This window comes from Thermobia domestica, chromosome 10 (genome assembly GCF_964235325.1).
Source record: "Thermobia domestica chromosome 10, izTheDome1.hap1.1, whole genome shotgun sequence".
In the NCBI taxonomy this organism is placed as follows: Eukaryota; Metazoa; Arthropoda; class Insecta; order Zygentoma; family Lepismatidae; genus Thermobia; species Thermobia domestica.
In genome coordinates, this window is record NC_137463.1 from 95,430,606 (window position 1) to 95,442,745 (window position 12,140).

Below are 12,140 nucleotides of genomic sequence, written 5' to 3' on the forward strand. Positions count from 1 at the left end.
GAAAACATATGATTTCTATGCCATTACATTCTCATTCAAAGTGTTCTTCTTTCAATGGTCTTCTTCCTTACAAGCATTGATTTTGCATAAAATCAGGGCTACTTAATTTTCTTCTTCTATAATGTCTCATTTTCACTAGTTTGGCATGCTTACTTTCTAATTATTACCGAAAATTCCGACATATACATATATTTGTACGCAAAATACACCAGACTCTCGCTAATCCGGCCTCTCAGTAATCCGGCGCACATCCAACTAAAAACACGTGTACAATGAATTATCGTGCGCATGCGCAACAATGCTTAGTTACATAATGCTTTATATACTGTACGTATTCGAAATTATAGCATTCTTTACAGTTCGGTTGCGTGATAAAGCATGCCACCGTCGCGCATCATCACTGCAACAGTTAAAAATTAGGGATATGTTTCATAGTGAGTGATACTACTCAAGGACTAAGTTTTCTTTGAAAATTAATGTATATTTGGATTTAATAAAGTATACCCTCTATGTTTTAAAAATATATCCTTCGATTTAATGAAGTACAGTACGTACACTATATCCCCTATGTTTTCAAAATAAAAAACAAGATAAATAAATATATCAAATAAATGTCACTCAAATCCGGCACGTTCGCTAATCCGGCACCATTATGTGCCACGAATGGCCGGATTAACGAGAGTCTAGTGTAATGTTAGAATACCTATAGTAGCGAACCGAGAGTCTTGATTAAAGAATGTACAGATGAATTAAAGAAATGAAATAAGACTTTCTTTCAATATATAATTAAGAAGAACATAACTTTGAACGTAGCATACAAGCGTGTTACTACTTCTACAAGAACATCCCAAAGGAAAATTTCCATGTTTATTAAAATTCAACAGTTTTGTTTACCTATAGGGTAGCATAGAACTACGAGGTTAGGCTGTATGTTTCTTCCCAGATATTTTTATTTTTTATTTATTTTTTTTTAAAGTCCCTGCACCTGAACATATTTTATCCCGTCGCAGCCTAGCTTCTCTGACACATTATAGAAAATTATTGTAGGTGTCAGCCATTGGAATACAGAATCAATGGCAGCATTGGCACTGAAAATATGTTTATCGTTTAGGTATTTCTTTATGGCGGAAAAGAGATTATATAATCTGATGATGCGAAGACGGGTAATATGACAGATGTTAAAAAGCTTAAAGCCATGGGCACGAAGTTGCTACAGCACGGTATTGAGTATTATTTTAAAGCAAGGTAACACTTCTGCCCAATTTTCCTACGCGTTTCAACTGGAACTATTGTCGCATGGACTAGAATAGTTGTACGTGCTACCTGACATTAATTCTAGGCAAGCAATCAACAAAAATTCAGTTGGTAATCCTAGAAAACTGATCCCATGACTTCCATACCGAAGGTTCAAAACGAAACTTCTTTACAATAGGAGGGAATGTGTTTCAGGGTTCAAATTGGGGCACCAAATTCCATTCTGTGTCACAAGTTAGTTTGTCTCAAACAGAATAACTCTCTGACGATGGAATTCATTATCAAGTTTCTGGAAATCTAATGGGCAGCCTCCTAATGTATGACCAAATACTCGTGATTCATATCATACATACTTTCCATGCAAAAAGTTAAATATGTTGTAATGGTTTGCTGTGTCACTACCTACGATGTAATATTCTTGTATGTGAAAGGACTCTTCACGCAGTTCGTTACTAAGGGATTATTTTCCATCTTTAAATTTATTTACCCGCCACCATTTTGCATTCGAACACGACGGGTCTGAGTCCTACAAGGTGTTTCGCATGTCTTCATGAGCTTGCTTTGCGGTCAAACCATTCCGGAACACGTAACGAATCATCGCATAATCGACGATGGGCTATTTATTTTCTTACAGTCACTCTGTTTCGTAGTTTCATCTGCAATAAAACCAGTACAACATTCAAACTATGACACGACGTTACAGGCATATATGTGAAAGGTGATTTCTAACATATACCAACTACATGTGTCAACATCACTCACTTCTAGGTTAAATTTTTCCAGCCTATCCTCGGAAAAAAAATCAAATATGGAAGCAAGAATATATTCAATGTAATGTTCACTCAAAGAACACGATTATTGTTTCAAAATATGCTTATTATTTCTAATCAGATGAACGTTCATATGACCATGTTGAACACATTATTCGTACAGGATTTCGACTTTAATTTGAATAACTATACTCATCATTGATTGACAAGTGTAATTTATTTGTCTGTGTTCTTAGCATGTGATGGCTTTTTTTAATAATAGTATATATATATATATTACAAACTTGTCCCATCATGTTTAAGGCATTAAAGCGTCAGAAGTACAAATAGTAAAGTATATTGACATAGTTTTATAACTTTCTGAGCTTAATACTATGTACGGATACAGATATGTCTTTATTGTAATACCTGTCCGGTCACATAGGCATTGATGCATATGTTATGAATGTGAAACTGTCACATGATATGTAAGAAAACAAACGTGCAAGTTTACTTAAAATAACCTGTTAGTCCTGCCTTAGTGTAATTTTAATTTTATACTTTTGTCTTTATTTTTATGATAATTTCAAACAGCAGTCAGTCTTAAAACACTATAAACATTTCTTTAAGTTTCAGCTCTCCAGTATTACATATATTTTTTTTTAAATTTTTATTTACTACAAAACCCCTTTGGTCATATATGAAGATACGAAGAAATCATTCACAAAATTTTAAGGCAAATCGATTAATACTGCGAGAAGTACCTTATATTGGTGTGGTGAATGAAGACATACACTACTTAAAAAATAAAATCATGTATGAAATTTCTTGATTCATTACATTTCGTTTAACAAGTGCGCAAAATTAATAGCTTTTTCAATTTATGAAACGTTAATTTTTCGACAATAAACATGATTATCAGTAGTTCCAATATATGAATTAGTTTATGTATAAATATCACAGAATGTTACACAAGAAGTGTAAAAAACTCGCCAAACCGCTCACTACATGCGATAATTCGGTTTTACCATTGGTCATTATATTATGAACAATTACAGAAAAAAAAGTAACACAAGTGTTATTTTCATTCACATCATATACAGAAACACTTAGTATTTTAACATAAGTTTTCAACTATTTTTTTTAACAACTCATAAAACATTAACAGGTAAATTACTACAAAAAGTTTTATTCCTAACAAGAATCCATATGTAATTAATTTAATTGAAAAAAAAAAAAAAAAAGCTTCAGTAAGTCGCAAGCTAAATATAACCCTCTCTTTGGTTTTTCCCTTTGTAAATGAACCAAATACCCAAACTACAATTTTTGGCATCTGTGCTATTACAACCCATTAAGTGCATTGTACATTTAATGAGGGATATGCCGAAAGAACCTATGGGAAAAAAAGTAGAACAAATTCGATTGGTTGGACAATTAACAAAACGGAAGTTTCGATACAGTATGTTTTTTAAAGTATATAAAACTATTATATCATTTCGTAAATTACATAGAAAATTTGAAAATTTTAATGATTCTAAGCGAAAAACTTAGTTTCTTCGTAAGTACTTTCATACAAGTCCGAAGTTCCTAACACAATTTAACTTATCGTTTATAATATCAAATACGGAAATTTAGAGGCATACTAGCTCTTAAAGTAAACGCAAATTTCCTTAAAGCGATATAACTTAACACTATTTTGATACTTTAGTTGTGATAACATGAACTATAAATAAATAAACACTGAATGTTTTATATATGGTATATAACTTGCGTAGCACCTGAGAGGAAAACATGGTGAACTTTCAGACAAGAAACATTGTCAAGTGCCGTATAATGCGAAGTATACAGAATTCATATAGTATCACAAAGGTATTTTCTACGATTTTTCTCTCTGATTTAGTAAGATCAGTTTTCCAAAAGCTACTGCAACTTCCTACCGTTTAATTTCTTTTTATTTTAAACAACTCCCTACTAATGGGAATCATTCATTTATACAAGTTTCTATTACGTTCACAAAGTTAATATTCTTCTATATCTTACAGAACTTTTACTTATTTTATAATGTTAAATAAACTCACGAAACTTATCATTGTTTTTTTTCATATCACCTATTTCGAAATATTAAGAAACGCAAAACCAACTTACAGAACTGTTCTTTGAAGATAGCGTCTTGTTATTTGTAAAAAAAAAAAAAAAAAAAAAAAAGCTGGAAAATGAGCTATTTTTGGAGATCTTTCTCATAGTTAGATAGCTATAAGCGTAGTATATGATCATTATCAGTCTGCGACAAATTTACACTGTAAGACTTGAAAATTTTATCATATATATATATTTTAATCTATTTTCCACAATCTTTATGAACACAAATAAGATCAACAACTTCCGATTGAATTTTATGTCTTACTAACATCTTACATAATTCGGTAAGTAAAGGTATTACAATTTATACAATTAATACACAAACACGAATAGCAAGAACATAAACTCACCAAATACGGTAAATTTATCTTGTGTGAAAATAATTTAACTCTTAGTACAAATTAATATTCAATTATAACCGCTAATTTCACACTGATGAACAAATATTTGAAGGCTTCTTTAACTTTTACTCTAAACCATTTCTTGCTGATATAACTCAATTTACAATGAAAACACAAAGCTGCTCATAATGGTAAATATCTTATTAGGCCACAAAAGTACAGTACAGTCATATATCATTGATAACTAAATTACTATTTCATACTACTAGCTATGCTTCTGTAAGGTATTCCAGCTTCTTCCGAAGATTTTACGGAAAAAAAAAAAAAAAAAAAAAAAAACCGAATTTACAACTACTATTACAAATATTATCCAATTTGTAACATGTTATTTTTTTTCTGCTCACATCACAAAAATATATGCACCGAAGATATTGATCACTATTGTATGATACATATAAATAGTACTGTCGCAAAGAATATATATATGGAAAAATATTCTTGATTGCACTTAACTTCAGTGTTTTTACCTTCAAGCATATCTAGTCAGTAGAAATCAGAATTTCCCTCCAGAAACTCAGACACAATAATTCGTTTTTCTGTTTAATGCTCTTTTTGTTTTCATAACCTAACCCCGGGTGGGTCTCTGGCGGCGTTCGAATCCCTAGTTATCGCTGCCTACGGCGGCTCGCATCAGTAACTAATGGGTTCTCTAAAGAACCCAATTTTTCAAAGAATGTGAAGTTACAAATTCCACAGTTCAAATATGACTCAATTCGAATCTAATTATAATACGAAACTTTTGAAACAAGTGTGTTTAAATTACTGTACGTCGTACATTAACTATCCACTGTTTTTAGGATAAGGAAAGGTAATAATTCAGATTTTAACTGAGAACTATGGATCATTTACGTTTACTACCGATAACAGTGAAACCATACACAACAGCTGTAAACCTTTTTGGCTCCGCTAGAATGCAGAGCGACATCCTCAGTGCTGAGCTTATAAACTAATGCCAGATTATTAAATTTTCAATGTGTGGTAGTACTGACGAATATAACGCAATACTGGACAAAGAAAGAGTAATCTGAGATTATACGTGTATTTTTTTTTTTTTTTTTTCACTAAGAAATGTAATTACACATTTTTCATAATCAAACAATATAATATAGATCTGTCATTAAATAATTTTCTGCAACGAGCAGCACTAAATGTTTGTAGTTCTTCGGAAGTTCGGAGCTTGGCTTATTATACAATCAATAATGCATCAGAACACAGTTTATGAAGTGGTGACTAAAACTGTGGATATTTTGTGAAATATTTCGAAATTTGCCTATACATAAAAAAAAAAAACCTAATTCGTTGCCAAGTGCAAACACATATAGATCAATAGACTGAGAATTACATTATATATTCAAGACAAAAATCAGATATGAAAAACCTGCAATAAATAACATATTGTGCTGACGTCTAGCACAAAAGATATCATTCAGCTACGAAGCGGAGCGAATTAATGATCTTCCCAAAAGCTTTCGCAGATACTGTTTCGATATGCAATCAAGTAAAGAAGTTGTGAGAGATCATACTGCAAGTTTGAGGGAAAAAAAAAAGTTTGTCCTGTAGAACAAAAAGGTTGATTGTGTATGAATATATACTGAATATATATATATATGTGTATGTTGTGTTGTGTTTGTGTGTTTCTACGCAAACTGCAACTGTTAGAGAAAAAGAAAAAATGTAGATGATGATTACACAAAACAGGATTATTACATTACGTGAAACAGAACATAGTTGTGCTGAAACTACAAGCGAATTAGATGGAATAGTGATGAAATTTATAGAGTAAGAAAATTTAGTTTACAGAAATCTTAACAAACAACAAATCGTTTCATACAGTCTGGATGCGAACAGGAAGCCTTAAACTGGATGAACACTTACACCAGAGGTATATCCTCACCACATTCAGAAACTATAAAGACCGAACGAGTTTTTGATTTTATCATTACGTTGGTCACCTTCATGTTATCAATCATGTTGAATGCCAAACAGTACGCCAATATTATCCTACGATTGAAACTATTATTGTTCATCAAGGATCTAATTCTCAGGAATTTATTTTCCGGCAAGATTCAGCTATTTGGCATACAGAAGAAGGATATATGTAGAAACCAAATCACACTGTTACTCTGGTCTGGAAAGGACTGGGATCAGTCCAACTGAAAATTTGTAGCACTGTTTGAGGAACATTGTCCACACATTATTTTCTGTATTCAAACACTTTTCAACTGTACACATAAAGAATCTACATAATAAAAGGCAAATAAATCCAAAGTATAAATAGAGCTTGGCACCACGTAATAACCAAGAAAACGCTGCAAATATTTCCGCTGCATGAGACGTTCTTGTGCTGTTTACCTACATGGCCCTAGTAAATACAAGTATACAATACTATAATCCGTTCTTCTCTAAAGTACGGATGACCTATTCGTATTCCTGTTTTTGGTATTGCATTGTATTGCACTACCTTTTAGATTATCTATTGATTGATATATATGTGTTTACATTTAGTGACACACTGCATGTTCTATATACCTGTAAAGTTACAAAACATAAAAGATTCGGAAAGTGCTGAATGTCTTGCTGTCATTGTATAAACTGGTAACTCTAATAAAATATCGAAACTTAATAAGCACGGTGATATTTCGAAGGAAAAAAAAAATCTAAATGAAACTTTTCACGATGATTATGTATATATAAAAAAAAAGTCTCAATGCAAATACGAAATACCTGAGAAAATATTTTTCTCGTTTAACCTCATCAAACCATGGCTATCTAAATTATTCGATCCTAATTCAACCTATGTTTAAGAGAACTTTACCTTCGACTTTGAAAAATCCAATAACATCAAAATTACAAAATATATTTACTAATTAGCGCTCCCAAATATTAAGTCATAATGAAAAAAAAAAAAAAATGTTGATTGTATTTCTAGTTGTTAATTATCTCTTGTTGAAATTTTTCTGCATTGACAGTTATTCAAAACTTCTTAGGAACAAATACGTTTATTAATAAAGAAAAAATAAGTAAACGCACGTATGGACGTAAGATTCAGATCATTTAAGCTTCTACTATTATGAAATTCATTCGTAACGATATGAAAGAAACATCAAACAAAAAGAAATTATCACATTTTCTTTAGAATGTATTATAATGCACAACAAGTAACTACTGTGACAACATACAGAAATAATATAGCATATATATATATATATATATATATTACTCTCCTAAAGCTTTACAAAAGAAACACTGAAGATATAACAACATGATCGTCACAATAAATACTTCGAAATCATTTCAGGACATAAAGAGAAAGGTACTTTTATCATGGAACGGAGACGTGTATGCAACTGGTTCTTCTCTGAAGAAAGAAAAAAAAGAAAAAGAAAAAGAAACAACCAAATGTAAACTGCTACCAGGAATGTTTCCATCTTTGAGGCTGCCAGGATCTCATAATACACATGTGCAAAATGCGAATCCTCTTGTGTTGTAAGGCAAAATTAAGTACACCTAAATCCATTGTAAACATACTAAAGGTGATTTTGCTCTCATTCTTGTAAATGTTCTTCTGCTTCCCCTTCACCCTCGGAGAGCAGCTGATGAAGCAGTTCATATATTGGTTCAAATGCTTTATGGTATCCACTTCTAGTTAAGTGAAGATAGTCATACATATCATGGTGGGAGATAGTACCATCGGGTTGCACAAAACCAGAATCCACGTTCACCAACTGACACTTTTCTATAGACGCTGTTAATTTTCGCAACAGTTCATTTACTTGAGAATTTCTCTCTCGTAAGGGATTCGGCTGCTGTCCTCTTGGAAGAAGAGTCTGAAATTAGTCGTAAACCAGAACTAGTTAATCAAAACTGGTAACTCCAATAAAATGTTAAAGTCTTCTGAACTGGATTATAATAATAATCATAGAACTATTGTTATTCAATATTCAAATAGTTAAAAAAGAAATAATTCCTGTACTTACGGATAACTATAGGAAAAATTGACACGAAGATCTGAGTATGATTTTCGCTTTAAAAATCAAATAATACATAACTATATGAAAAGAACAAAAGCAGAACATCCTAAAGTTCTAATCACTTATGGTTATTTCCTACAGCAAGAAAAGTAATGGGAAACATACACTTCACGTGATTTGCAAATCAAAAGACTCAAAGGGCATTGGAAGCTTGTGCAAAAACTAAAATGATTATTTATTTTTTTCGCTATGATGAGACCTTACTGGAGTACAACGTCTCGAATGAGAATTCAGTACGAGTTTGGGTCTGACAGTAATCCAGTAAATCCCCCAAACTTTGGGCAAAACTTCCACCTGTCCCCAAAAGATTTTATATTTCTTTTGAGGATAATAGTTCTCTTGTCAGATTACCTTGCAGATATCCAAATGAACATACACAGACACGTATTCCAGGTCTGACAATTAAGTTCGCGAACTCGCCACCGTGTGAGACTGGAGCAGCACTATACTAGTAGTTCTGTATTTTTTGAAGAAACCTGTAATTTCAGACCTATAATGTTTGTGTTGACCGTTTCGTGTAGTGCATTCCATTGCTGTTCACGGTTGGATTGTTGTGCTCTGTCATAAAAATGTCTTAAGCTGGAATTGAAGCAATAACCAAACGCGAAATTCTTGGCGAAGCTGGAAGAGAAGGGCAGTGAAATAAAGGAAATGTTATGTCTTGAAGAAAACAGCAGCGTACAAATGAATTAAACGATTTTTGAAGAGGAGGGAACAACTGATTGATGCCAAGAGGGTAGGGCGGCCTGTAATGAGTCGAACAGACGAAAACATTGCTAAATTTGTCAAACTGTGCTTTCAAATCGGCGACTGACTGCGATTCATAGCAGACGAAGTGAACATTGATGGAACAACTGTGTGGAAAATATTAACTGAAGACCTTGGCAAGCGCAAATGTGTGTGCCAAAATGGTAACAAAAGCACACACCGACAAACAAAAGCAAAGAAGGGTGGAAGTATGCACAGGACGAGAGAGGGACGAAGTTTTAGATCGAAAAATTACATGTGATGAAGCCTGGATCTTCGAGTATTATCCTTAAATAAAGCGACAAAGCGCCCAATGAAAAACAGTTGACTCACCACAACCGAAAATGTTCCAACAATTAAAATCACAAATACAAAAGATGTTGACAACATTTCTTGATATCCATAGGATCGTATACTATGAGTTTGTACCATGAGGTCAAACAGTCAACCAAGTGTACTATTTGGGAGTGCTGCAAGGATTAGGTGAGAAGCTGACTTGTGAGACTCAAATAACCATAGCTTTTCGCGAAAAGCTCGTGGCTTCTACATCATGACAATGTATCTGCCCACACGTCACTGTTCATACAAGAGTTCTGACCAAAAAACAAATAATTTTGTAAACCATCTCCGTACTCACCTGATCTCGCCCCCAACGACTCTTTTCTTTACCCAAGGATCAAAACAGTGTTGAAAGGAAGGAATTTGGTAACATTAAGGCTAATACGACGGTAGCTCTGAAGACCATTTCAAACTCTGTTTTTGTTACAAAAATGCTTCAAAGGGCAAAGTAGACACTAACTTTCCAAGGGGGAAAGTATTTTGAAGATGATCACACAGTATTTTCTTTCCATTTTCGAACGAAATTATCTGAAACGCTGAAATATATGTTTCCATATTTTTAAAAAAGAAGTATATACTGAAGTTCAGATCTCCAACTTAATTGAATCCTCATATTCGACATTTTCTGATTAAACAAAGGTAAATTGGAAAATTTTATAAATTTCCTTTTTTCCACCCTTTGGAGAGTAATTTTCGAAAATACTGATCCCTTATTTTCACTGAGGAGTTCACATGCCGAGTTTCATTTCTTTAACGGCAGGGATTCGTGAGATATTCTATTCTCGGGGAAATTTTGAACCTCCTTGGATACGTGTTTTTAAAAATCCTTCCTAATCCTTTGAATTCGTGACAAAAGAAATATTCTCAACAAATTTTACGTTAATACCTACACTCATATGGGTTGCGCAACGAAAAGCCATTCACTTCTACTCGTGTGTATAATAGTACGTACGTACGTACGCACGCACACACACACACACACACACACATACATACATACATACATACATACATATTATATATATATATATATATATATATATATATATATATATATATATATATATATATATATATATATATATATATATATATATATATATAGACAGGGTGTTAATGAACTATATCGACAAACTGTAAGAGATGATTCCTTATATCAAAATAAGAGAAAAAGTTCGTATGGACCTATGGGGAAAAGTGCATAGTTTCAGAGCTAGGGCTGTCCAAAATCGCGAAAAAGCAAAATTCGCATATTATATATATATATATATATATATATATATATATACAGAATGTTTCAAGAATGTCGGGTCAAGACTTCACTTAGGAACTAATATGTGTGCTATCCAAAAATACATGTTATAGAATCCTGCGGTACTCACGCAACAATTTTTATAGGGAGTTTGGCTACGGGCATATAAACTGAAATACTCACCCACTACCTACATAAAAATTGTTGCGGAAGTACCGTACGATTCTGAAACTTGGATAAATGGATAGGGCACATAGTAGTTCCTAAGTCAAGTCTTGAGTCAACTACGGTAGGTCCCATAGTTTTGGAGCTATGAAGCTTTAAAGTTCATTTTTTCATGTTTTCGGCAACCTATAACTCCTAAAGGAAGCATTTGTGCGCCCAGGTTAGTCTATACTTTTTGTCTTGTCTTGGTGTCAGGAATCGCCTCCCAAATGTTGTAGGTGTCGTTTCGAAACACCCTGTATATATACATATATTCTGAAGGGAATTTGATAGTATTAGCAATAGTTTTACTCAAAATGAAGTTACTATTATGTAAACATACACTTTTACTTACTGCATCTAATATTTACTAATTATACTGTTTCGGTGTTCCGTGACATCTTGCTAAGCACATTGAGCAACTCAATGGCAATCCATCTCTCTTCTCAGAATTTTCTCTTGCATTAGTTTGTTAAATATGATAACGTTAATCTCACCTTGTTTTTCTAAGAATGCAAATGTTGAAAGGTGTCCTCTCAGGAGCAACTGGGCTTGGGGAAACATAAAATACCACACTGACTTGATTTATATTCTATGAGTGCTTGCTGGACAGTGAATGCCCAAAGTTGTTTGTCTTGTTACTTATAATAAATATCTTGTGTTCCTGTTTTGGATAGAATTACGTGGAAGGATTATATTTCGTTTCCTTGTGAAGATGTTACAATTTCTGTGCATTTAACATTGACTTGTTAGATATTTGAATTCTCGGTATAATATTCTTTAGAGTACATCGTGATAAAGGGAACAGTAGAATTCTTGAAATTATATCATTGGTTAAATATACATACGTAATACTATCAGTTTTACTAACAATCTATTTAAATGTTTCAGTAACTTGAAACAGCAACTGTTTCTTCAACATCGTGTTGTGTGGGAAAGCTTTATACAGTATAATGGACAGATAGCTGTAATAATGTGCATCCTACTTCAAAAAACTATCGCGGAAATGTTTTAAATTGATCAA

General features: G+C 32.8%; 1 protein-coding gene across 3 annotated transcripts in view; it reads right to left on the reverse strand.

Annotated features, from left to right (window-relative positions):
* Window positions 1–2,802: 2,802 nt before the first annotated feature.
* The window catches only part of Paf-AHalpha (Platelet-activating factor acetylhydrolase alpha), a 40,958-nt gene continuing 31,620 nt past the window's right edge, over window positions 2,803–12,140 (reverse strand). For all 3 annotated transcript variants that reach the window (XM_081728283.1, XM_081728282.1, XM_081728281.1), the window contains exon 4: window positions 2,803–8,370. In XM_081728283.1, coding sequence (XP_081584409.1) covers window positions 8,089–8,370 — 282 coding nt within the window. In that variant the 3' untranslated portion in view covers window positions 2,803–8,088. The remainder of the gene's footprint in view (window positions 8,371–12,140) is intronic.